Source organism: Neurospora tetraspora (genome assembly GCF_033439725.1).
Source record: "Neurospora tetraspora strain CBS 560.94 chromosome Unknown B0H65scaffold_1, whole genome shotgun sequence".
Taxonomy (NCBI): domain Eukaryota; kingdom Fungi; phylum Ascomycota; class Sordariomycetes; order Sordariales; family Sordariaceae; genus Neurospora; species Neurospora tetraspora.
This window is the reverse complement of record NW_026944383.1, coordinates 3,667,547-3,694,378: the sequence shown is the minus strand read 5'-3', so window position 1 is coordinate 3,694,378 and position 26,832 is coordinate 3,667,547. Positions and strand designations below refer to the sequence as shown.

The 26,832-nt window shown below is 46.4% G+C and overlaps 5 protein-coding genes and 1 non-coding gene across 6 annotated transcripts; 1 reads left to right on the top strand and 5 right to left on the bottom strand.

The window, feature by feature from the left end:
* Positions 1-2: 2 nt before the first annotated feature.
* On the bottom strand, positions 3-1,985 carry B0H65DRAFT_413787 (uncharacterized protein; the record flags this gene model as incomplete). Its single annotated transcript, XM_062823866.1, has 5 exons — positions 3-334; positions 408-582; positions 657-1,076; positions 1,146-1,634; positions 1,698-1,985. The coding sequence occupies 5 exons, from the start codon at positions 1,983-1,985 to the stop codon at positions 3-5; spliced, it is 1,704 nt and encodes a 567-aa protein (XP_062686403.1).
* A 1,653-nt stretch (positions 1,986-3,638) lies between these two features.
* On the top strand, positions 3,639-4,400 carry B0H65DRAFT_32754 (uncharacterized protein). Its single transcript, XM_062823485.1, has 2 exons — positions 3,639-3,928; positions 4,006-4,400. The coding sequence occupies exons 1-2, from the start codon at positions 3,752-3,754 to the stop codon at positions 4,363-4,365; spliced, it is 537 nt and encodes a 178-aa protein (XP_062686402.1). The 5' UTR covers positions 3,639-3,751; the 3' UTR covers positions 4,366-4,400.
* A 3,119-nt stretch (positions 4,401-7,519) lies between these two features.
* On the bottom strand, positions 7,520-8,038 carry B0H65DRAFT_438304 (uncharacterized protein; the record flags this gene model as incomplete). Its single annotated transcript, XM_062825362.1, has 1 exon — positions 7,520-8,038. One exon carries the CDS (start codon positions 8,036-8,038, stop codon positions 7,520-7,522), a length of 519 nt encoding a protein of 172 aa, XP_062686401.1.
* Positions 8,039-17,339: 9,301 nt separating this feature from the next.
* Positions 17,340-17,437, bottom strand: B0H65DRAFT_t13. Its single transcript has one exon. It is a non-coding gene; the product is annotated as a tRNA-Ser (tRNA).
* A 1,194-nt stretch (positions 17,438-18,631) lies between these two features.
* On the bottom strand, positions 18,632-21,831 carry B0H65DRAFT_515372 (COG4 transport protein-domain-containing protein). The gene is made up of 2 exons (XM_062828656.1): positions 20,055-21,831; positions 18,632-19,997 (listed from the first exon to the last, which is right to left on the bottom strand). The coding sequence occupies exons 1-2, from the start codon at positions 21,537-21,539 to the stop codon at positions 18,759-18,761; spliced, it is 2,724 nt and encodes a 907-aa protein (XP_062686400.1). The 5' UTR covers positions 21,540-21,831; the 3' UTR covers positions 18,632-18,758.
* A 33-nt stretch (positions 21,832-21,864) lies between these two features.
* On the bottom strand, positions 21,865-25,450 carry B0H65DRAFT_32680 (putative calcium-transporting ATPase type 2C member 1). The gene is made up of 4 exons (XM_062823476.1): positions 25,112-25,450; positions 23,938-25,036; positions 22,596-23,885; positions 21,865-22,538 (listed from the first exon to the last, which is right to left on the bottom strand). The coding sequence occupies exons 1-4, from the start codon at positions 25,265-25,267 to the stop codon at positions 21,997-21,999; spliced, it is 3,087 nt and encodes a 1,028-aa protein (XP_062686399.1). The 5' UTR covers positions 25,268-25,450; the 3' UTR covers positions 21,865-21,996.
* Between the last annotated feature and the right edge of the window lie 1,382 nt (positions 25,451-26,832).

The window sequence follows — 26,832 nt, the reverse complement described above, 5'->3', positions numbered from 1 at the left end:
TTTTAAAGCTTTGATCCCGCAACACGCTCCTCCTGCTTCACCTTGTCCCTCAGCATTCTCCGGAGAATCTTTCCACTGGGCGACTTGGGCACCTCGGCAACAAATCGAACACCTCCGCGCAACTTCTTGTGAGGAGCAACTTGCTTAGCAACGTAGTCAATGATCTCCTGCGCCTTGCTGTCGCTGGCTTGCACGTCTGGCCGAAGGACGACGTACGCCCGAGGCACTTCGGTAGCTTGGCTATGGTCCTCGACACCAATAACGCACACATCCGTTACATCGCTATGGCCTAGGATAAGACCCTCGAGTTCGGCTGGTGGGACAGGGAAACCCTCTGGAAGAAATGTCAGTGATCAATCCAAGTCTTTTCCGGTTACGTGCCGGATAAGAGAAAACAAATGACTTACTGTACTTGATCAACTCCTTGAGACGATCCACGCAGTACATGTTGCCGTGCTTGTCGATGTGGAACATGTCTCCTGTCTTGAAATAGCCGTCCTCCGAAAAGGCCTCTTTTGTGCGCTCTGGATTCTTATAGTAACCCTTGAACACATTAGGTCCCTTGACCCACAGCTCGCCAACCTGTCCAGCATTGTCAGTTATACCAGGTCACTTTACGTCGTCTGATCAGTAGATGTCAGGACAAAAGTACGCACCTCACCATCGGCAACCTCCTTGCCCTCTTCATCCACCAGTTTCGCCTCCATGTTCGGCATCATCTTGCCGCAAGAACCCATAAACTTAGCCCACTCATCCACAGTCTGGCACGACACCACGGGACTGGTCTCGCTCAGGCCGTAGCCCTGCTTGACCGGAATCTTGAGGCGCTGCCAGACGGCCTCGGTGAGCTCGCTCGTCAGGGGCGCGGCGCCCGAGTGCATGACCTTGAGCGTGCTGAGATCGTACTTGTCCACCAGCGGGCTCTTGCCGAAGGCCAACACGACCGGAGGAGACACGTAGAAGCCCGTGATGCGCTGGTCTTGGATCGTCTGTAGGGCCTTCTCCAGGTCGAACCGCTCGACGACAAACATCTCCCACCCGAGGTAGAGACACATGAAGAGGGCGCAGGTGAGGCCCTGTAGTGATGCATTGGGTTAGAACATTTCGAATTCCCATGGACCAGACTTGTCGACAGACAAACTCACATAGATGTGGAAAAACGGAAGCACGCCCAAAAACTTATCGCCTTCACCGTCCAACCCACCAGTCGCAGACCAATATCTCCCATCCACATCCGCGGCCTGCAAAATGTTGGAGACAACATTCAGATGCGTCAAGCACACGCCCTTGGGCAGGCCCGTCGTGCCGGAGCTGTAGACCAGGAAGACGAGGTCCTTCTCCGGGTTGATGTTGGTCTTCCTGAAGCGGGCGGGGAAGTCGACGCACTTGATGTTGCGAAAGTGCTTGAATTTCCCCAAAGGGTCGCTGTGCTGGCCGACTAGGATGATGCGGTTGTTGGGGATGCCGGCCTTCTTGGCCGCTTCGACGGCGGTCTTGAGGAAGGGAGCTTGCGTGACGATGGCTTTGGCGCCCGAGTCTTTGAGTTGGAAGGTGAGCTCTTCGACGGTGTAGAGCGGGTTGGCGGGCGAGACGACGGCGCCGGCCCAGATGGCGCCGAGAGTGACGATTGGGGTCTTGGTGGTTAGGTTTTGGTGTTAGCAAGCTCTTTCTTGCCTTTTTTTTCTTTTTCACACAACCCAACGCCACGCTTCATGTATCGGCGGCAGGCTTACATCGATGCTATTCGGCGTATACAACGCCAAAACTTCACCCTTCCTCCAACGCCACATATCCTTCATGCCCTTGCCAAAGTCGATGGACGCAGCCCGTATTTGGTCCCAAGTATGCGAAAGCTCGGTGTTTTCGGCGCAGGTCATCACCCTCTTGGAGGTCGGGAACGGAACATTCTGCCGGTCAAAAACAAGAGACCACACATCGACATTGGTGGGAATGTCCAAATCCTTGAAGGGCGAAGTGAAAGGCATCGTGAACGGTTGGGTGAGGCTTGGTAGGTGAAGGGGAGTGACGAGCAAACACAGTTAGAGGTAACTTTCACTCTGGTATCTACTTTGTTTTCAAGAGTCTAGACGGGAGAGCCCAACCAATATTTCCCCAAGGAAGGAAGGGATGGATCTATCTTAAAAGGCCAGCCATCTCGGATCTTGCCGCCGGGTCAGGTTGGGGCCAAAGCGGACGGGTGCAACCAACAGCAAACTTCAAGCTGCAGTCGACTAACCAAACAGGTAGGATATCACGGGCTAGCTATCTGGCATGTTCCCTTTCTCTATGCTTATCCTGTCCAGTACGGCGGATTTTGTTGCTCCCAAGGGGAAACAAGATGCCGTGTTATCGAATCGGATATCAGCGGGCTTCTGGCAGAAAGAGGGGATTGGATGGATCTGGAAGCTGTGGTTGTTAATGAGGGGAAGTGCAGTCAGATTTGCCTTGTGGGGGGTGGACGCATGACCCGTCCCTGCCGTCCCGAGAAGTTGGGGTAAACTTGGGGTTAAATATGGAGTGCCGAGGCCCGTCGGACGGAAATGCATTTCCACCCCAACCTTCATTCTTTCTTTGTGAAAAATACAACGCTCCTCCGATATCAGGTGTTCGATATGTGATTCAAAATGCAATCATCGGCCTGGCAATTGATAAGGGTCTGAGTTTCGTTGGAGCGCGTTCTGTAAAGATTCTGGCTCTTGGCTCAGTCCTTCCTCCTACTCACTTTGTCATCCTCCTCGCCTTGCATCACCACTCCCCTCTTACACTTCATCTGTATGCTTCGCTATCATCACTAACCATGCGATATAAGAGATGTCTGTCTGAAATCCATCACGCTCTTGTCGGGGTGATCGCGAGTAAAACAGGTGCCGTGGACTGGAACCGGCTTCATTCATGTTTCTCGGTCAAATCGATCAATGTTTGGGCAACCGCCGTCAAATACGAGGGACCAAGGGATTACTTATAAACAATCCCATGACAATTCCAAAGACCAGGAAGCGCCATCATGGATTGAGATTGGCTTTGGTTTTGCCTTTCACTACGTCCGAGCTGGAGCAATTCAATCCTACCCTACGAGGCAATCCGGAACGCAACCGAAGGGGTCAACAAAGGTTTAAAAAGGTGCGACATTGTCGAAACATTGCTTGGCATCGTCAAGGGGAAATCGTCAACTTTTACAATTGGGCAACCATATCCAAAGTCACTTCGATGGCAACTCTAACCGCCCGGCACCGATATCACCAGGCTGGTATAGTTGGGATCATGGGAACACCGCCGACTGCGAATGAAACAAGAACCCAGTAAAAAGGCACCGGATCTTTCTTTTGCCTAGCCCCTCTCCTGTTATTCACCCTTGGGACGGCCTTTCCATGTGGTTTGGATGGCGTCTGTTACTACAAACCATGAGCGTATTCGGGAAAACATGTTTTGAAAGACATGCTTATGTTGGAAATCGAGGGAGCTTCGAGTTGAAGCTGGGTCTCAAAGGTAGATCACAGTGGTTGGGTAATGCTTCAAACGGATGAATGTGTTTCAATGAACATGTTCTATAAGATGCAAGACCATCCAGCGAGAGGGTGGCCGAATTGTTTCGTTCATTCTCATTCTCTCTCAAAGCCCTTCACTTAAACGTTCTTTTCGACTTACAGCTGTGCTGTCTTTTAGTTGTACTTTCTACATTCTCTACGTTCCATTCCACAGACACTTTCATTCTAAACCACCTCTACGGTCCCTATTTCCTCCTACAGTCAAAATGCAGTTCAAGCTCGCCTTCGTCTTCACTCTCCTTACCTCCGTCCTCGCTGCGCCCTGCGAGGTTGACACCCGCAACTTAAGCAAGCGGGCCCTTTCTGCCCAAAGCTACTCCCAGTTTCAAGTCTCCAGCGGCGTTGGCGGTAACGCCCTGGCGGAAGTTCAGGCCAAGTTCCCCGTAAGTCATTTCCACATTTCTTGCCTTCCACCAACGGCCCTTCCCTACAACACACATCTAACGAATTTCCGCAACAGATCGACGAAAACAACCTAGCCTCCGTCTCCGCCGCCGACCTGGCCATCATCAAAGCCGCGCGCCAGACGGCCGAGAACGCCGAGACCAAGGCGGGCGGCTTCAACGAGGCCATCAAGGCCGCCGGCGGCACCACGACCACGGCCGGCACGGCGCTCCAGGTCGGCAAGATCAAGAACAAGGTTCTCAAGCTCAAGCTCTTCACCCTCGCCATGCAGATCGATCAGGCCAAGGGGGGTAAGGACAACTCGGCCAAGATTGCTGAGGAGACCAAGAAGCTTAACAAGAACATTGAGCTCGACAAGGCGGCTGCCGGCCAGAAGAGCACTAGCGTTAACTTTCAGGGGACTAGCCAGCCTTAAATTGGATGGTTCATGACTACCTACGAGAGTGGGACGCAGGGAGGGGATCCTTGAGCGGAGGGAGGGCCATCTAAGAGGGATTCATTCTGGTCCCTGGACAGAGAGGTACGGCTACCCAGCGGGTAACGTAGAGTGTAAAAGTGTTCTTTCTGGGATGGAACAAATAGGTAAATAATACAGTGTTGGGCTCATTTCTTCCCAGGGCATCTCACCCGTGATCGGCAGTCAGTTTCTTGATGTTAAGGATCAGCCCTGAAAGACCAATCGGTCGTGGTAACTCTTGAGGCAGTCGTCCCCAAGGGTGTTTGAATGGCCTCCTTCCTTAGCAGAGAGGCGCCAAGTCCTGTGCTCTTACCTATCCTTCAAATCCATTTCTTTTTGTCTCCTCTCAGGGAAAGAGCGAACGCCGGGGCCCCATCCCGGCTTCCGACGCCATATCGCCTGGAAGGCGTCCCCCAGTGGGGGTTCTTGCCTACTCAAGTTCAACCGACCATCAACATCCTCGCCAATTTATCTCACAATACTCCCTCACATCTACTTGAGAACTGAAGCTGAATAGATCATCGAATCGTCGAACATTCATCTGCGTTACCGCACACGGAGGTACCCAGTCAAGCGTCCGCGTTTCCGATGCCGCGTAGAGGTGTCAAACTCGTTAGTTGTTCTCTCAGACTACAGCTACCTGATCGGGGTCTTTTGCGACAAGATTTCAGCGGCGGAAAGAACACCAAAAACGCTTGTGTCTACAGCAATTGTACGACCGACCGACCGTCATCAGAAAGACGACTGAGGGTTGGTTACCTTTGGAAAGAATGGGCTGTGGAGGTACATCGTTCGCCGCTCCAGCGTTTCGACATGTCGTTCGTGCCGGTGTGTACTCAAAATGTGACCATATCAATGTGACATTTATAGCAACCCATTGATCGAAGTTCGGTGAAAGATGGTGTATAGCTCCAAAAGCCCCGGAATACATATGGCCATGGGAGGTAGGGTAGGCAAGGTAAGGATAAACCTATTGGCCAATCCCAACCTCCAAAAGCGTCAATTGCCATATCTACAGTTCTACACCGCCTAGAGGATGTAACATCCCATCATCAGAGCACATCTATGTGCTCTGCATCCGATCCAGAAGAGAACTGAGGCATGCAATGCATACTTTTATAGTAACACTCACCTGGATGTTGACGAGGTTTTAGACTACCTACCCTACCGACGCCGACCTAGTCTAACTAGTGTAGTGAAGCACCCCCTTGACTGCATGTCAAAGTTGTTTTAACACTACCCTGGGTCACCCTGGGTCACCGAATCGGAAGTCTGGAATTGTTTACCCGTCACACCTCCCATTCCCCCTGATCATGAGACATGCGTTTCCTGCGAGCATACAACAACAGAAACAGCAACAGCAACAATAGAACGTGGTACAACAGATAGCGTATGTCAGCGAACCACAGCTTCGGTACCCTCCATTCTGTAGCCCATGCCATGTTGGACAAGGTCATACATGCTCGGATCAAGGGTCAAATGTTGATGGGAGCAACAAAGTATAAGAGTCCCGAACTCCCTCTCCCTCTTGTTCGTGCGTGTAATGTACGTAGTTGATACTGGCCCTGGCTGCTTGAAACAAGTGCGTACGACTTCATCGTCTCAACGGCATATACTACTGGTCACACCTTCGTCACTCGCTCTCTTCGTCTTCAACAAACTCTCGCAGCTTTCCTCCCCATTCTTCGGCAACCAGTGGCCGCTTTGTGCGCGAAGTCACAACAGCAAAAATCGGAACAGGTACGTTCTTCGTCAGAAGTATTGGCGATAAATGCTGATGGTGGAGAAACAAGAAAAAAGAAAAGCAAGAACCTAAAACAAGCATGGCCGACAAGCCCTGTGATCACTATGCGACACACGGGTGCAGGGCGGTCGTTCCGGGGACCCAGAGTCTATGCGCGAACTGTGTGAAGGGAAACTGTTGAGACGACATGGAGAGAGAGAGAGAGAGGGGGGGGGGGGGGGACTGCACTGTCGGGAATTTTGAGAGCGCCGAAGTCCATCACGACTTCTCAATACAGTCCTTAACCACAGCACTATACTGGCGATAGTTATGAACGATCAGACGCGAGTGATGGACGAGAATCGAAAGCTACAGAGTAGACAACGACGGAGAACGGGGAGAATATGTTAGACGCGGGGGTTCTCCTGGTCGTCCATCGGAATGATACAACGAGATGGAATTTGTGGAAAGACTTGAGTAGACGGAAAGAAGTCTTGCAGAAGAACTCGAGAGCAATCGGCGTCAGACAATGTACAGATAGCTGAGGTTGAAAGCGGCGTCGTCCGTGTATGTAATATCCACACTGAGGCTGATCGGATAGACACGAAAGAACGATCGACGACGTTAGTTTCCATCTCGTGGGCGGAGTCACCCGCGTTCCTACGTCTGTGAGATTATCACTACCCGTGACGAGCTGACTCCATGATGGGGAGGGAGGGGGGATTGCATTGAGACAAGGTTTCAAAATCCAAGCGTCCATCGGTATTTCCTCCACGATAGGGCTGGACACGATATTACCACATGAAACAAGAGGCAGAGACTAGTTACGTCAGTCGGGAAGAGTGTTTATCGCAACATCGTAACACGGGACACGGGAGGATCATTCAGTTATTGACTTATATCCCATTCCATTTCGGCGGCACATATCGCATGCGACATAAAACCTTTCTCTATATACCACCCTTTTTTCCACCCCGACGCCGTTGGCTTAGGTCCAAAACCAATGAGCCCCTGGTGCCGAGTTCCCTGTTTCTAAAACCTTTCTAAGAATATGCCGACCAGTAGCCCCAATGAACAAAGTTTGAGGATAAAGGAAAATATAAAAAGGTTTTTAGTTTGCCCGGTTGGTGGTATCAAACAAAGAAATCTTTCCCCGCCAAAGAGCCCCAAGCCATGTAACACCCCCATTGTTGTTCAAGAATCAAAGATACGGGTATCATCCGTGAGTAGTCAGAATCGAAAGTCGAAAGTAGCACCAGAAAAGAAAGAAAGTCGGATGCGGTCGTTAATATGCTCCAGTTAATGGCGGCGTAGATGATGGTGATGATGAAGTATGCAACAGATGGTCTCGTATGTACATGACCCAGTCACAAGGCTAGATCACGACATTTAAGCCAAGAGAGCGGCGCCCAAGGCCAAGACGGACATCAAAAGTCCAGACTGGGCGGCAAGGCCAGCAGCACCAGCGGTAACGGGGGAAGAAGGACCAGCGGGCTGGCTGGCAGTGACAACCGGGCTCTGGGTCTGGGTGATGAAGACCGAGGTGAGAGGCTGGCTGGCGGTAGGACCAGCGAGAGTGGTCGAGTTGACCTGGGGGAAGGACCAGGACAGAGTAGACGAAGAGCTGGTGCTGGGGATGACGACGATCGAGCTGGAAGAGGTGGTCTCAACCGGGGCGGCCGACGAGGTGGTGAGGACGACGCTGGAAATCTCGATGGAGCTGGTGCTGGTGCTGGTGCTAGTAGCAGGAGCGTTGCCGGGGCAGTTGGAGACGGTAGGGTTGCAGGAGGTGATGGTGACGGTCAAAGTCATGGTGGCAGTGGAGAGAATGGTGGAGTCGGCAGCTTCCTGGGCGGCAACCAGAGAGAGGCCAGTAGCCAGGACGGTGATGATGCTCTTGATCTGCATTTTGAAGATGTTTGTTTGTAAGGCTGTTGAGCTGTTTCGATGAGGCCGGCCTTGAAAGTGTCGAAGGACGTGGGTAAGAGTAGATCCTCGGGATTCTCACTCGTTGATAATTGTGATGTGCTGTAAATGAGCGTGGGGCTGAAGCCGGAGCGACAAGCAAAGGAGTGTGATGATTGCTGGGATAGCGGTGGTTGAAGGGGAAAGAAAGCAGGAAGATCGAGAGAGCGACATAAACTGGGGAAGGATGTGGGAACGGGCCCTTTTGAATGAACTGATGGTCCCTTCCAAGGGCAGTGGACACAGCCGATGAGCTAAATTGGCTTCCTTCCACGAGTTCGTTGACTTCATTGGCCAGTCCCTGCCGCTGGGAAAAGAGGACTTTTCGGCGCCGACTCCCAGTGCCACTTGCCATGCGGCACTCAGCTGGATGTGGTGCTCGTTGTCACTCTGTGCCTGGCACTCAGAGGCCTGTTGTCAGATTCCAGGGTAGCATTCTACCCAGATATGGGTTAGATGCCAGAGTCCCAGCCACCTGATTTACAGGTCTTGGCAAATATGGGTTACCCCCAGAACCCCCAGACCTTCTAGAGCAGAGCGCTCGAATCAAACACACAGAATCAATCAACTAGATTACACCAATAAATCTAATAATTAATAATCTAATACGCGCCCTATTAATATAATAATTAGTATTACGAATTAGTAATAAATAATATGAGAACAATACGATGTCTCTCTCAAAGCCTATTAACGATACTAAGGAGAATGTTACCTACTTGAAAGATAGTAATAATTGGATCCGCTGGGAGCCTATACTCTAATTAAAGTACAATTCAAACGTATTTAAAAATTAGTTTTAAAGTACTATCGAAAAGCCTACCGTACCGAAATAACTTTATCCTAACTATTATCCTATTACGAAGATAGTTAGAACCTACATTAAGGAGGCTAAAGCGGAATTTATCCTTTTTAATAATAGAATAACCGTTTGTACCGTCGTTAATTAAATTAAGGAATCCCGGGAGGTACCTATTAAATATTATATTAGAGACGAAATCCTATTCAATACCTTTACTAACGAAGAAGATTTAATTAATAAATAACTCCTTAAATTAGAATTTACGCTCTACCCTAATAAGAAAAAGGATTGGAAGGAATTTAAAATTAGTAATAAGGCCGTACGTATTTAAATAAAATCGTTAATTAGCTACAAACTATAAAATAACGCTATAAAGGAGGAGTAGTAAATTAATAAATAGTATTAGAATTTTAAAAATATAATTAATTATAAGGCCGTCGATAAATAGATTAAAGCTAGGAAATAATATTATAAAGCCGTTACTATCCTAACGAAGAAACTTAAAAGTTAAATTAATTGGTTTTACATTTAATTTACTATTATAAATAATAAATAAACTATAAGAGTAGGGGCAATTAAGATTACTAGCTCCTTATATATCGATTTCGTTAACGTAATTAGAATTATACGTTTTAAATAGTATAAAAGTACTTAGAAATTTAATAAAAAAATTAATTAACAGTATATTTAAATATATAAACATTTATAAAGATTTTAAAAAATATAATATCTATACTACTAAACGTAGGGTCGCTACCGGAAAGGGAGGATATTGCAACGCTTTTAATATTAGCGAAATTAATATCGAATATAATAATTGGAAATATAATAGCGAAAGCTAAAATGAAATTGCTAACAATAAGGACGCTCGTTAAAAAGGTAAGAATAATAAAAAGCCTAAGAATTTTAGAGGAAAAAGGAAATTCTAATTAAATAAGACTGAAATTCAATTATATAAGAAGTTTAATATCTTTATATATAAAGTATACAAGAGAGGATTGTATTCCTTAGAAGATTATTAATATATTAATTTAAGTGTAAAATCGAAATATATCGCGAGGCTATTCTTTTCTATTTAATATATTATTAAAGTTAACTTCGCGAAAGATCCCAAACTTATTAAAGAGATTATAAGAATCGCAGCTGAAAATAACAATGAAGAAAAGGCTCTTAAGAAGGAGGAGAATATATAATTACCTATTATAATTTATGATTTTATTTATAAAGTAACCTTTTAAATTAGCGAGGTATATTAAATTAGGGACGAGACTTACCCTCTTAAGAACTTAGTAATATTCGATTCTAATAGTTCTCTTTACGTGTAACGGGTCTGTAAGAGTAAGGTACAGCGAGCAGTCATATAAGGTTGAAATGCTATATTTGACAAGGAAAGAAAGAGAGGAAAGACTGCACCAGAAGGGTACAATCGAAAGAAGGTTTTGTGCAACCAGTGTTAAGACCGCACGGGCCAGGCAAGCATGTGGGTCTAGCTAACCAGAAGGCTCGCATCCTTATCGATAAGGTAGGGACCCTATTGATAAGGTAGGATATAGTTTAGTAATAGCCAAATTTAACCCCTAGGCTCTAGCCCTATAACATTACCCCCCTACTCCCCCTTAGGAAGCTCGGTCTACCCCTCTAAGGAATGTAGTCCACCGCACAAAGTATTGAGTAGCTAATTATATAAAAATAACGAAATCTATTAATAACCGCTCCCAACCTAATATTTAGAACGGGGAAGAAATTAATAATACTAAGAAAAGTATTTATATTAAGCCCCTAAATAAACGCTATACGACTACTTGCTTACTATCCGAATCGGCAGTACCCTACCAAATACCTACCCTTATAGAGCTACTTCCTAATATACGGGAACCAAAACTAAATCAAAGAATATATTTATACCTTGCCTATCCGGGGCCCTCTTCTACCAAGCAAATCTATACGCAAACAGTCAATATTAAAATAATCACCTAATATTTCGTATCGCTCTACTTCTCTTACTGGTAGCAACTATTATTACTACCGTAACTATATTTCCGTATAATTCCCTTGCTAGGGAACGACCTTAATAAAATCCTTATATTTACGAAATATAACGTTTCGCCTCGCCTCCTAACGGCTATATAATTAAAGTAAACACTAGCCTTCAACTAACTATATATAAAAAAGGGTAGAATTAAAACTAATTATACGTCTAGCTAGTAGATTACATGCTTAAAATAACTATTAGCGGTCCCTCCTTTACAAATATAATAAACTTCCCTCTACCGTAGTTTTATTAAGGTAGACCTTCTCGTCTTTATTCAATCTAAGAACTCCTCCTCTTGGCTACTACCGGCGTAACCGCCTAGGCCCCTAACCGGGTTATAATAAATTAATTTCATTTAGTATAATTAGCGTACTCTTGAATTAGAGCTATTACTACTATTACCCTCTCTCCTCCTCTATTTTTTTATTTGAGTAGAGCTCAGAGTTTTCCTAGCGACGCTAATTCGGTATTTCGAGCGTCTTTAACCAGGTATACTTAATAAAAATAGAAACTAAAAACAAAGTATTACTATTAAAGTATTTAATAGCGAGCGAAAGGTAAGCGATGAGCCTATATTATAGAAGGCGAATCTATCTACATAGAGGCTTAAACGCTCGAAATTTTAGAGAAAATTAGTACTATTATTAAGAGGGACGGGAGTTCGGGCAGTAGCGGTTGAGATTAGGGTAGATCGTAAACGAACGGGGCAAATCGAATGAGAAGAATATCGTTAGGGATCGTAAGAGCGGTAAAAACTCTTTAAGCATACCAGCGAAAGGGAGGCGATACGAAAGACGTAGAGGAAGGGGTACTATTGTTAAGAGATAGGAGGTAGCACGGAGAGGGAGATTCTTTGGGTGTGCCTACGAGAGAATAGTAGATACACTGGAGTATTGAAAAAGAGGGTCAAATATAATGTAATGGGTCTGTAAGAGTAAGGTATAGCGAGTAGTCATATAAGGTTGAAATGCTATATTTAATAAGGAAAGAAAAAGAGGAAAGATTATATTAGAAGGGTATAGTCAAAAGAAGGTTTTATACAACCAGTGCCAAGACTGTACAGGCTAGGCAAGTATGTGGGTTTAGCCAACTCGAAGGCTCACATCCCTATTGATAAGATAGGGACCCTATTGATAAGGCAGCATACAGCTTAGCAATAGCCAAGCTTAACCCCTAGGCTCTAGCCCCATAACATTACGTATTTAATAAAATTATTCGTTTCCTTTACTTTTATTATATTAATCCGGATAATTCTTTATAGGTTAGCGATACCTAAGTAGCAATTAAAGGGTTTAAGGAGGTTAATATTATTATTAAGGGTAAGAACGGTCCCTTAAAGCTACAGTTAAAGGAGGTCGCCTTTTACCCTAACTTCGCTATTAATTTCGTCTCCTATTTCCAATTATAAAGGTAGGGTTTCTACTAGGATTATCGACTACTAAATAATTATTTAAGGAAGTCTAATAATTGATTCTTTTATTATTTAAATACTATTTATAATTAAATAGTTATTAAAACTATCCTACTTTTACTTACCAAAGCCTCGTTCGTAACGCGCCATTATAAAATTAACTCCTATATAAAGCGCCCTTCTAAATAATTAATAAAAATATAGTATTTACAATTCGGCTACCTAGGACCCTAAGTAATCGACCACCTTCAAAACATTAATAGAATTAAACTTACTAGTTCGAAATTACATAGTATACCCTCAATTAAATACGACGCGTATGCGATAGCAAAGATTAAACAATAAATTAACCGTATAACTAAAAACCGAGGTTTTGGACCTAGAGAAAAACTTACTATTAATTTCCTCGAATTTAACGAAGGAATTAACAGGGTTAAATACTTTCTCCTTATTACCTATCGATAGTCCGAATATATTTGGGATTATTACCTATTAAATCGTTAAGCAGTTATTATAGTTACTATACTAATATTTTATATTAACATATTGTAATACCAATATAATATAAAAATTAAGATTTTCGAATATAATAACGAATTTATAAGTAATGAAGTTAAATATAGACTATTATAACGAAGAATAAATTTTAAACCCTCTACTCCTAATATATAAATATAAAACGGTAAGGTAGAGCGTTTAGGGGGTATTATTAAGGAAAGATATAATATTATATTAATAAATTCGAAATTCCTAATAGATTTGGAGCCGGAAATTACTAACATAATAATTTACTTCGTTAATTGTTCCCTTCGTTACTTATATAATTAGAAATTTCCCTTCGAATAATTTTATACCTATATTATATAATAAAATAGTTAATAGGAAGTTTATAAACTAAATTTGAATTACTTTAAAATTTATAGTTATAAGGTTTTTACTATAATAAATACCGTATAAAAGAAAAAATAGCGGCGCTAAAAACATGTACTTAAAGTATAAATAGGGGTTTTTATTGGTTATTTAGCAATTTCTATTTATCGTATATAGAATTTATATATAAATCGGATAGTCTAGACTAAGAATGTAATTTTTAACAAGGAGATTACTTATAACTTAAATTTTAAAAAGCTAAAAAAGGACTTCCAAATAAATAATAAGGAATTAGCGGATTAACTTAGTAAAATTAACGAATTGTATAATTAACCTTTGAAAGTATCCGAACTACTAGAGAGAGAAGATTATAAGCTACAGAATAATATTAATAATATAAATATTAAGCCGCTCCCTTCGAACCTCTTCGATCGAAATTATAAATAGCGTTAAAAAAATTCCTAAGAAGAAAGTAATTAATTATAAGAAATCGCTATTTAATAACCTACTATAAAAAGAATATCTATCGAATATATTATAAAATTATATCTATTACTTCTATTTACCCCGCCGGCCGTACTTTATATTAATTATTTAATTAATTAAACTATCGATAAGTACTATTATTAATAAGAATTATAAGAAGTTACTTTTAATATTAATAAATTATTATAACTAATAATTAAAATAAATAGGAAAATAATTATTAAAGTGGGAGTATAACGGCTAATTACGAAATATAGCCATCTTAATAGGGTTTACCGATAGGATTTACTAATTATACCTAAATATTATAATAATTTTAATAACTACCTACTTGGTCAACTATTTAAGTAAATAGAAGAAATTTATTTATAGAATTATAAGGATATAAAAACGTAGATTAAAATCGATAAAGACGTACCGTAGGCAAAAAGCAAATGGATCTTCGATTATATATAGGTATACGCTTATAAATTTAATAAAAATAATATATTTAATAAATATAAAATAAGATTCGTTGTAAGAAGGGATTAGCAAAATAAAATAGAAATAAATATATATATTTCTACCTTAATAGGTAAGTTATTTAGATTTATTATCACTCTAATTACTCGTCTTAATTTTAAATTTATTTAATACAATATAATTAATACTTTTATTAATACCTTCCTTAATAAAGAGATTTATATACATATACTGCCCGGGTATTAAATCCCCGGCAAAGTATTTAAATTAATTAAAGTACTATATAGTTTCCGACGAATACACTTACTATAGTAACAGGAATTTAATAGAATATTTAAATCAATAGGATTCGAAGCGATCCTTAAAGACCCCTATATTATAAAAAAGAATGGTATCTTTATACTCTATTACATCGATAATATTATTTTTACATTTAATAAAAATAAAATAGAAAGAATTAAAAGATATACCATAAAATTATAATTAAAATATTATTTAATTATAGGAAACAAACTCTAATAGTTTTTAAATATTGAAATTATATATAACCGAAACTAGGGATAAATTTAATTATTTTAAAAAATGTATATTGATAAAATTTCCAAGTTATTTAAATGTAATTATTAATTTACTTTAATACCTATAAATTACGAAGAACTAGTCCCTTACAAGGGTATTACTAATTATATAGAAATACGTACTTATTAAATTAATATAGGATTACTATTATACGTAGTAATTAATACTCGACTAAATATCACCTTCCTATTAAATAGATTGGCTCAATATAATTATAATCCTAATTTTACTTATATAGCCACTAGCAAAAAGATCATATAATATCTTCGAATAATAAAAATATAGGAACTTTATTTTAATAGTAATAATAAATTTAAAACTACGTTTAATATTTCGTTTACTAATAAAAAGAATAACTGTAAAAATTTATAAAGGTTTACTATTAAATTTTATAGTAGTCTAATTTATTAGCGAATAATTAAATAGATTATAATTACTACGTTAATAATAGAAGTAGAATTATATATAATTAAAAAGATAATAAAGGAAACCTTCTTTATAAACCAGTTAATTTTAATTCTAGGGGTAAAGCTATTAAAGGACCCTATCTCCACTCTATAATATAATAATTAGTAGACTATTAGGGTACTTATAGAGGAGACGCCTACTTTTAATATAAAGATGAGGTATGTAGATATTTATAGATATTGGTTAAGGGAAGAAATTATTGAGAAGAAGATATTTAATATCGAGTATTTGGAGACGAAATCGATACTAGTAGATAGATTGACGAAAGTATTAAGCATTTTAGAATATAAGAGATTTAGGGAATTATTGGACATAGCCGAAGTGCCGCTACGGAAGGATAGCGGAGGAGAGGATAATCCGGTACTAAAGAAGGTTAATTTCGATAATTTAGATGAGATATTGGGATCGAAAATATGAAAAGATAAGAGTAATATATAAATAGCTTCACTTTTAACCTCAAAGAAGTAATTAGAGGTCTGTAAGTGAGGGGGTGTGTCAGATTCCAGGGTAGCATTCTACCTAAATATAGGTTAGATGCTAGAGTCCTAGCCACTTAATTTATAGGTCTTAGTAAATATGGGTTACCCTTAGAACCCCCAGACCTTCTGGAGCAGAGCGCTCGAGTCAGACACACAGAATCAATCAACCAGATCACACCAGTAAATCTGACACCTGTCACTCACCGTCGGAGGGACCGCAATAAAATTGGGTTCAAAGGCAAACCATCGAATAGCAAACCGTCCGTCCTTCAAAGAAATGGCAGGGATTCTATCCTGTTGCCCCGGGCATTGCCACCACCCCTGTCCCTTGTTGGGCGTCGAAGCCAAGTGGAAACGATGGTGAAGAAGGACGATGTTGGAAGGAAGGCCGAGCGAACGCGCAACCAACGCAAAAAGGCGGGAACAACAACCCCTGTCAGGTACCCTGCAACATGCAGAGCCGGTAAGGTCTGATTGGTGTGTGCCTGAAAATCTGCAAGGAACAGACGTGAACGGGCAAACCCATCGGCCACTGAGACACCCGCACCACAGCCCACCGCATCCAGCACACCATCCACCCACCATCATGGCCCGTGTCAACCATTCAATTCAATTCCACTGCTGGCGATCCGGCCTCTTTTTCCCTGACCATCGCAAATTACCAAAATGAATGCCGGATATGGTTTTCTGCTGACTAGCCGTGCCAACCACTTGGCATGCGCCGGCCAGGCTCTCGCCAGGCTCTCTTGCATTGCATCCAGCAGCCCAGAATTCCAAGCGAGCCTACCTGTACGATCCTTGGCTAAAAAGGTTTTTATTTTGGGTCCCCGGATGCGGTGAGGTTGCAGCCGACTCAGAGGACTCAACTGGAAACTTGGAAACATGTTGGTTGCCGTTACGGTCGCCAGCCCTGCGAGAGAGTCACCGTCGAGATATGGGAGAAGGCATCTTTCACCATTGTATGCGTGCCACGTCGGATGTCACCCGCATGCTTGCTGCCGTGCTGTTGTCCTCCTGACTTCTCCTGTCTTCCACGCATTCGCAGCAGGATCAAACTCCATGCGGAGTGCATGACAAGCCGAGGAGGAAGAGAAAAGGACTCCCTTGAATGGGTTTGGTCTTGGGCGGTCTGTCTCAGGCTCTCAGCCGTTCTTATATACTGATATCGCCTAGAGATACCGGTAATGACAGGATGCTTGGTGTTCCACCTTTCTTGGAGCTAGCGATAGTCTTGCAATTCGCTTGGGTATCACAGGAAATGACGTGCGTCCATTTTCGAATTGGGGACAAGGCATTAAACTGCAAGGGAGAATGACCCTCTTTGTTAGGAGCGGGGGATACGATTTTAAGACATTCCAGAAAATTGGAAGGAGAATTCGGCGTTCCAACCCCTGATTTGCTCCTTCTCGTATCTGACGTTTTCTGTGTTACTACGTCGGACGATTGAATCAGATTGGCCGTGTGCGACGGCGCTTGTGGTACCTTTAAATCTCCGACGATACAGCCGCAAAAGTTTATGCTCATGAAGTCAACAATGAAAAGAAATGGAAAAGAACAAAGTTCAAAGAGAGAGAAAAAAAAAAAACGACAGCTTCGCTTGCATAAGAAGTAGAAGCTGTAGGCTTGTAAAACAAGATGCAAAAAGAAGAATGTGCCGACGCGAGCAGGATTTGAACCTGCGCCTCCGAAGAGATTTGATAGACCTCGAATGGTAGTTCGAGTCAAACACCTTAGGCCACTCGGTCATCGCGCCAATGAAAAGTTCGATACTAAACGGAGCAACTAGCAGTGTCTATATGGTCCAGATATGTGACATCTAGCTCGATAGCTGCCACGCCGTCACTGCAATTCAACCAAACCACTTCATGCTCTATGCATGTTTAGATCATCGAAAAGGAAAGAAAAGACTCCAAGTTAACAATGGAGAAAACCGAGAGAGCAAGCAGATTCCCGTCATCAGGGATGGTGTGATGCGCAAGCCGATCACCTGCAAAGACCAAAAGAACCAACCCAACTCTCTCTCTCCCTCTTCCAAATGTTCCGTGCATCTTGAACAACCAACCGACCAACAACCGAACTAGCAAGTGGCAAACCGGAAGCATCACATCCTAAAGCGATAAGCAACTCCCTTTCTTTCCTCAAAATTTTCACAAAACCATCGATCATCGAAGATGCAAACTCTGCAAAATGCAACCTCAAGAGGTTTACCAAAAGTGGCTGTCTTCCCCGTTGTTCCCCCCACACACTCATCATCATAATGTCTTTGCCGCGCTGCTTGCAGAATCTTCGTTGTTCACTCTTACTCAGCGTCGTACTCGCGATCGATCGGTAGTAGTGTAAGAATTCCGAAGATGTATGTACATAGTGTACATACAACTGAAAGAAGATATCTCAATGGCCCTCGGTACCGAAAACGCGGCAAAGCGGTCCGACGACGGAAAGCAACGCCGCAAGGGTTTTACAACAAAGGATACAAAAGAAGATGGCTTTGAACATTGAACAAGAAAAGGGGTGTAAGGGGACACATCCCTCCGAGTACCTGAACAAACAAGGCCTTTAAACCTTAAGGAACAAAGACGGCATACATAGCAGCTAACCGTCTTTGAGACGGCTTGCAACGGTTGGACACCTTCATTGACTTGGTAGGATTGGGACTCATCACCACCGCATCCAGCCTACCAGGTGTGTATGTAAGCGCATGGAATTACTTGAAGCCGAGGCAACTTAGTCCAACCTGTTGGTTTGACCAGTTCCGTCGATAATGCGGCGGCGAAAGCGAGCCGGAGATCGAAGGCCGAAGGTTGTCTTTCAAGTCAGGTTGGAGTTGTGGTATTACAGTTGCGTTGCCTTTGCGTGTCTACCAGTATATGGCCAGTTCTGCCAGTCCGTTTCCAAGCGGCTGGAACTCTGATATCAGCGACGAAAATCGCAGACAGTTATCCCAAGCTTACAGTTTGATGTTTTGGTGGTCGAACGAAACAAGAGACGCCCAATATATATTATGTATGATTGGTGATAACGAAAAAAACAGGCGCTGTGCAGTGGGAGGGAAGCTTTTCGAACATCACAAGAACCTACGCCACTCTAACAATCGTTCTCGCCTTCCTCCTCTCATCCTCACTAAGCACCCACAGCATACCATCCTCCCCATCCTCACCCGCCGCCCCATCCGTAACAATCAGCTCCTCCCACTCCTCATCCTCCATATTCGCCACCATCAGTATCTGCAACGTGCGTCCAAACACCTCGCGCACCGCATAGTTCCCTTTACTGATGGTGCCAATGATTCCCGAAAAGTCTCTCTCCATCCTGATGGCGCCGTACGGGCTCGCTCCTCTAGTTTGCGAGCCCGCATAGCTCCACACGCGCTTCTCCAGCCAGCGGGCCAGGTGCTGCGCCGTGTGGTCCAAGACCGTACTAAAAGTCTTGGGGGTCATGAGGCGCGCGATCGGCTTCATGAGGGCGTCCCAGCCCTCCTCGAAGCGGCGCGTCACCTGCTCGAGCACGTCGTCCTCGTTTTCGTCGTTCTGCGCGCACAGGTCGAGGAGCTCTTCCTCGGTCATGGTGTAGTCGGCGTCGCGGAATGTGTCGGAGAGGATAGGGCGCAGACGCGGCCGGACGACTTGGCTGAAGAGAACTTTAATGCCTTCGCTCAGGAGCTCCGTGGCCTTGGCTGTGAACGAGTGGTGGAGGTTGTTCAGGCGGGTTGCCACTTCTTTGAGGTCGTTCTTGAATGGGAAGGAGTTCTTGAGGGAGCTGGCCTGCGAGGGAGCTCCGGTGCCGCCGTTGACTGATTGTTCTCCCGGAGTCAAGATGCCGGTGATGATGCGGGTGAGGTATTCCTCGGCCATGTCGAGACTGTTGATGAGTACGATGAACTGAATGATTTTGTCTTCTGGTGGGAACCCGCCCTGAATCACAGGCTTGGGGTAGCACTCATCGCGCATCTTGCGCTGAATCATACCGACGAAGTCCGAGCCCAGTAAGCTCGATATTGTAGGGAGAACAGAGTCTATAACGCCTCTTTGAGACGTAGAGATGGATCTGATGATCACGGTGTTCGCGATGTACATGACATCTTCAACTGCTGAAACGATAAATGGCGGGCTGCTGTCGATGGGTTTGCTCATCCTCAAGGACAGTCCGGTTGGCCATTCGTCTAGTTGGAATGCTTTCTCAACGGATCGTCGGAAGAAGAAAGTGGTTAGAACATTATATGGCATGACAAGTTTGCCTGATACCTTTCGGCTCAAGTTGGACTTGGTGAGCACCTCGGGCATGGTTAGTGGCGCGTCTTCTGGAACACCAGGCTCCTGTGACAAACTGAAGTTAGCTACGGCTTCTCAGCAAACGGCATGTGGAAAACTTACCATGCACTTCTGGGCAAGTAGATGGGAGTAGGCAGACCACCTGCTTAGCATGATGGCAATCTCACTAAGCAGGGCATCCACCTCCCTCATGCTAACACCCTCATCCTCGCTGTTGCGACCATCGCCGCCAGGAGCAGGCGAGTTCAGGCGCGGCGGTGCTCCAAACCCACGGTTCTGCGGCAGGAAGCTCTGCACAAGGAACGAGAATGGATAACTCTTCACATCTGTCAAGGCGCGATCCACGCCATGCTCATCACTCCAAGAGTCCACGATGATGCCTCCCTGCACATCTGCCTCGCCCTGCAACCGCTCGATAACCTTGATCATCTTTCCCCCGCCATAGTGCCTTTCCACCAACCCGCCATGGCCATCCACAATCTGGGTGATATGTCCAAACAGCAGATTCAACGCATTGGCATAAAAGATGCCGTCTTTCTTCGGCCGAAGCGTCGCCGGAGCATTAGCATTAGCTGCTCCTCCCACCGCCCCAACACCATCCTTCAAGATCGCCCTCGCCCTATCCGCCACGCCCTGGCAGACATACTGCCCATACGCATCCAGTCCAACATCGCCCCGCCCAATCAACGGAAACAACTTGAAGAACCTCGTAATCTTGGCCGGATCATCCTCCTTAGCCGCCTTCCAAAACTCCCTCAAGAACAGCACGCACAGACTCTCCCTGGCATTCTCCAGCGTCACCCACGGGGCATCAGGCACCTCAACAGTCGGCACCACCGCAGCCGCGAACCCGCTCCTCACGATCTCCTCCGGCACCCTCGCGGCCCTCGCGATATACCCCGCCGCAGCCTCCCAATCCTGCGGGGCGCCCATGCTACCAACCACACCAGCCACGCACGCTTTCAGCTCAGCCACCAGCTCGACCACGCGCAGGGTATCCTCGACGCGCTGCTTCTCGAGGTCGAGCTGGCGCACGCGGCTGGACAGGTGGCTAGCCGTGTCTGCGGCGCCGGCCAGCATGTTGTTGCTGACGCTGCGGGCGGCGATCACCTGGGAGCCGAGGCCGGCGCGCAGGTTATCGAGGCGCGAGAGCGAGCGGGCCAGGTCCTGGTGCGAGGCGAGGACGGAGGATAAGCGGCTCGTCAGGGACGATTCGCGGGCGTGGAGGGCGGCGAGCGCGGCGCGGATGTCGGACGAGGACGAGGCGGTGCGTAGGGCCGCGAGGGCCGGGTCTGCTGCTGCTGCTGTGTTCGGATCGTTGCTGCCATTGCCACCATTTTGGGGGTTGGTGATGCTCCTTATTGGCAGCGAAAGCGAGAGCGGTGCTGTCTTATCGTGGGATTTGTTCGTAGTATTCGCCGAGGTGCTTAAGGAGGGATTCGACGAGGAGGGGATGGTGGTGATGTTATTGCTGACGGCGCCAGTTGGGGTACCTCTAGCTGCTGTGGCTGCTGTACTTGTTGGAGCTGTGGAGGGCATCTTCGACGACGAAGCAGTGGTATCGACGCCATTGGAGGGGGCAGACATCGGTATTGCCGTTTGGACGCTGGCAACGCATCGCTGCTTTGCACTTGATGCCCTGCGTGGTCGTGTGCGTTTGGGCTTCGGTGTTTCGAAGCTATAAAGATGGTGAAGGACGTCGAGGCTCTAGCGGGAGGGACAGATGTCACTGCAGACCGGGGGCCCGGGGCCACCAGAGACGACAGGCGGTGATTGAGCCCCACTGCAGGGGCACCTGCCGTGATCGCAGCACCGGCCACTTGACGATGCCCCTGGATTTGGGAAAGACTGCGAGACATTACCTTAGGTTCATATAAAGCAGAAAATGTATGTGAACAAACACCAAGAGGTATCCAAATCTGACCATTCAAAGGCCCATGGTATATTACTATTTATAATCCAATATTGTAGTGTATGTATGAGTTCATCATAAAATGTACCAACTCTAGTCTAAGGCATCTCGCCCTTTTTTCTTACACCGGCCTTATACAGCCTGGCTATAGTTAACGCCCATATGCCTTCTTCCCCCGTACTTCCACCACTTTCTAAGCTCATCAGCAAAGAAAACCGTACTGCACAGCAACATCAGGTACACCAAATCAAGGAGCCCGAGCGCCTCGGTCTGGAACACTTCCTGCAGCCAGGGGAAGTAAATAACGAGCAGCTGCCCTGCCAAGCTGAGCGAGACGGCCCAGTTGAAAAGCGTATTCGAGAACAACCCAATTTCGCCGCGAAGGATGGATTTAGACTCCGACCGGCAGGCCAGGGCGTTGAACATATCGTAGAGGACAAAGCAGGTGAAGGTCATGGTAGTGTCGCGACGGGTGACCTGTCCGTCCCCGAGCATTTCGTGCTTGTAGACCAGCATTGTACCAACCATAATGATGAAAGCCTGGGTAAGCACGCGGGTAATGAGAGGGTTGGTGAGAACTGCATCGCCTCTGCGGCGAGGAGGACGGTTCATGACGTCCTTATCGACAGACTCGACACCCAGAGATTGTGCAGGAGGGCCGTCCATAATGATATCTGGAAAGAGACGGTTAGCAAAGGTCGATGGAACTGAAAATAAAGGAAGAGTCTTACTAATCCAAAGAATTTGCATGGCATTGAGAGGTGACTTGTAACCCAAGCAAGTGCAGAGCAGCACAAGAGACAAACCAGCAGCGCTCGTGCTAAGTTGGAATGTCAAGAAGTTCTGGATGTTGTTGAAGATGGCCTTGCCCTCTTCGATGGCGTGAAGAATAGTAGAAAAGTCGTCGTCAGTCAGGATCATATCGGCCGCCTCCTTAGCAACATCGGTTCCGTGCTTGCCCATGGCAATACCGATATCAGCCTTCTTGAGAGCAGGAGCATCGTTGACTCCGTCACCCGTCATGGCGACAATATCGCCACGAGACTGCAGAGCCTTGACAATTTTGAGCTTGTGGTCGGGATTCGTGCGAGCGAAGATAGTGGTATGGTCCATGGCCGCAGCCAGCTCTTCCTCCGTCATGGCATCAATCTCATCGCCGCGCAGGACAGATCTGACGCCCGACGTGTTCGCTGCGCCCTCGACCGGTGTAGCGACACTCATACCAAGCTGTTTTCCAATCGCAACGGCCGTGGTCTCAGCATCACCCGTGATCATGATCACCTTAACAGAGCCACGCATCAACTTCCTGATAGACCTCGAAACACCGGGACGGGGCGGGTCGCTCATGCCAACCAAACCGGCAAAGGTAAGACCCTTGTACTGTTCTTCGACAGTGCTCGTGGCGGGCGATTTGTTCTTGGCGGATCTGGTGACAGAACCGCTGGCAAAGGCTAAAACACGGAGACCTCGCGAGGCCATCTTCTCGGCGGCGTCAATCGCTTCCTGGCGTCTGTTGGCATCCATAACAAATTCTCGGCCATCCTTGGAAAGATAGGTATCGCACGCATCGAGGACCTTGTCGATAGAACCCTTGATGTAGGCGAACTCCTTGTCCGATTTACCTCCTTCCGATCCGATAGTAACACCCATCCACTTGCGCTCGGAGCTGAAGGGAGTTTCGCTCACACGAGGTCCAATGGAATCGCGAACATCGTGTTCCTTAAAGCGATCAAGCAAATCGAGCATGGCAACGTCTGTGGGCTGGCCGACCCAGCGAGTATACGTGGATGGGGCATTCTTTCCTTGAGTAGAGGAGAGAACGGCGCGAGCCCCAGCACCGTTGTCGGTGTACTGCATAGCAAGACGGGCATTGTTGGCGATATTACCGATACGGAGGATTCTAAGCGTAGCGGGGTCAGGTTTGGTCTCGGTAGCTTCATCGTCAGAATCCACGTCCAAAGCGTCGTCGGTACCGAAAAACCACATCTTGACAGTAGTCATGTGGTTCATCGTCAAGGTTCCTAGTCACCGTTAGCTTGCTGTCGCCTCTTGTCGGGTCTCATTCGCGCATACCGGTCTTGTCTGAGCACACAACATTTACAGATCCTAGAGTCTCAACCTTGGGCATCTTGCGCACGATGGCGTTATGCTTTGCCATGCGGTGCACTCCCAAAGCAAGAGTAACAGTGACAATAATGGGCAGACCCTCGGGAATAGCCGCCACCGCCAAAGAAATGGAGATGGTGAAAATCTCGAGGATCTTCTTTCCTTGCAGCCAGCCAACGAGAGAGATTAGACCGATAATGACAAAAGATATCTTGCTGAGCTGAGAGCCGAGATCGTCCATGGACAGTTGCAGAGGCGAGCGAGGGCTTTCGGTTCCAGATACACTGGTCGCGATGGTACCAAAGTGCGTGTTTCCTCCCGTGGCAAAGACAACGCCTTGCCCATACCCGGACTTCACAAGTGTGCCCATGTATACAACGTTGGTCGAGTTATCTTTGTCGGTGGCAGGACCAGGGGCTCCGCGACGAGTCCGGGCTTCGGCAACGATTCTGACAGGCTCATTTTCTCCAGTGAGGTTGGAAGCGTCGACTGTGAGATCAGTTGCCTTGGTGACTCGGATATCGGCAGGAATGCGATCACCGGTAGTGAACAGAATCAGATCTCCAGGCACCAGTTGCGCAGCCATGACCTTGGACGATTTCGCATCCAGAACATCTTCAGGCGGTGTAACCGAGCCAGCAACATCGCCAATGTCGGACGAGTCGTCACCATCAACGGGTTTGGCCCCCGTGTGTTTCCGTACCAAGTGCGCATGGTTAGGAACCAGGTGGTTGAGTGCCTCGATGGACTTCTCGGAACGATATTCCTGAATAAAGCCCACGCTCACAACGATGGTAACAGCAACCGAGATACTGACGGCATCGTCGACATTTCCAACAAGTATAGACGCACCGGCAGAGGCGAGAAGGAGGAGGATTAGGGGCTCTTGGAACTGCTTAACGAATCGCAGCCAGAGAGGCTCGGGATCATCGTGGGGAATCTCGTTCGGACCGTAATCGTGCAGTCTCGAGAGGGCTTCGGCGGGAGTCAAGCCGTGAGTAAGAGAGGTGTCGAGGTAGGTGGCGGCTTCGGCGGGGGTCATGTAAGAGAAGTCGTCGGCCACGCCCTGTTTGCTCGTCTGTCAGCGTCCCGGACTGGCTGGGCGTGTCAGTGTCTCAATGGCATGGGGCTCGCAACCTACTCTTGATTCCGCAGAGGTAATGCGGTGTCGCGGTGTGTTACAGCCGGACCGCGACTGCTCGATTTCTTCGAGGGTCGCAAAGGTGCCCTGGCCGGGGGATTTTTGGTAGAAGGGAAGGACATCGTCATTGTCCTTCGGCCCACCGAGTCGGTCCATGATGGCGGAAACGGTTGTTGCTCGTGAGAGGTATTATGAGAAAGGCAGAGGGGAAGACGTGAAGTGCGGAACTAAAGGTAGTATGTAGTCTAACAAGGCCCGGGCGCAAAGGGGCCCGAAAGGGATGGGAAATCCAGGCCGAACGTCATGCACAGCTGCAGCGGCAGCACCTACTTGCAGACGGTGGTCAAGGTCGAGGATAAGGAGCGTCCGAAGGGGTAGGTGAAAGAGAAAGGGCGGTTTACAACTAATACAGGCGAACAGAAAAGAAGATCATGGCGTCCCCTGAGAGTTGGAGACCGAAAGATTTTGGAACGGCGTACGGGATGGATTAGCTGGTATTATATTGTATGGCTCCGGGCCTGTAATGGGTATTGTCATATGGGGTTCCCTTTTGCTGGATGGAGTTCGATCGAGGATCCAGACTCGCCAATTATCTAGACCGATCCGAGTCTCGCTGAGGTGGCGGGTACGTACTCTCTGGACGTGCACTAGGGAAACACTGCCCGGTTCAAAGTGGTCATCCAAATGTTTCGGTACCCCACGACAGCGGCGCTTTGTTTTGCCCTGGGGCTTTCCTCCTGCTTGCTAGACTGTTTGCGGAGAAGCGCGCGAGGCTGAAAAGGGGCAACATTAAACAGCAACATTGAGAAGCATTTTAATGGAGTTCTGGAGGTTGCGAGTAGCGGTGTTCACAGCCTTGTGCATATCTATACAACTTGTATACAACGGATAGTCTTTGGTTACGGTGCCTTTTTGAACAAGACATCAGCGGGACAGATTTCAAGCCTGTAGGTGCATCAAGTGTGCATGCTTGCCATAGAGATAATGTATGCACTCTCGTTGAGCCTCGTCCCTTTCCTTGCTGCATTCTACATCGGTACCTCTACATTTGTCTATAAGTCACCATAGACGACCACGGGAGATGTTTTCATGATGGAAGGCGCTTGTCGTACTCCGGTCGTCCCTCGCTGCTCCACGGTTGATCCTCAAATTTGGGCATATTCAAAAGCCGACAGATCGGCAGACAACGAACACCCCTTTCACATGGTATGATGAGCTGGTCGTTGTGAGGTGACGAATGCCTGGCCAGGGTGTACCGTACCGAAGCGGGATCCCCTATGCGGCTATGCCTTTCCCCAGTTTTTAGCCACAGCCAAAGGACCACCCCCATTCAGGTACACCGTCAACCGGCACGAACCACGTCTTTTAAAAGTGTGTCTTCAACAGGTTAGAAAGGTAGGTAAAAGTATGACCAGTGAAAGAGGTCGACTTGACGGTTGGAGAGACTTCTTGACGTCGACGGCGTACCTTGGCTCCTTGGTGGTTCCTAACCTTGTCAAGATGTCCTGTTTCGGAAGACGAACGGATTCAGGTGCTATCAAGCCACTTCAAGTCCGATTCCAGAAGTGGCTGGTGAGACGGTTTTCCTAGGACACGGCACCAGCCCAGCCTCTCAAATTTCGTAGGTTGTGCATCCACTCCCGCGCTCGCCCGCAAGCGCACTGACACTCGCCCGCTCTCAGGACCCCGGTCTCAGCCGGGTCGTCCAAACCTGAATCGTC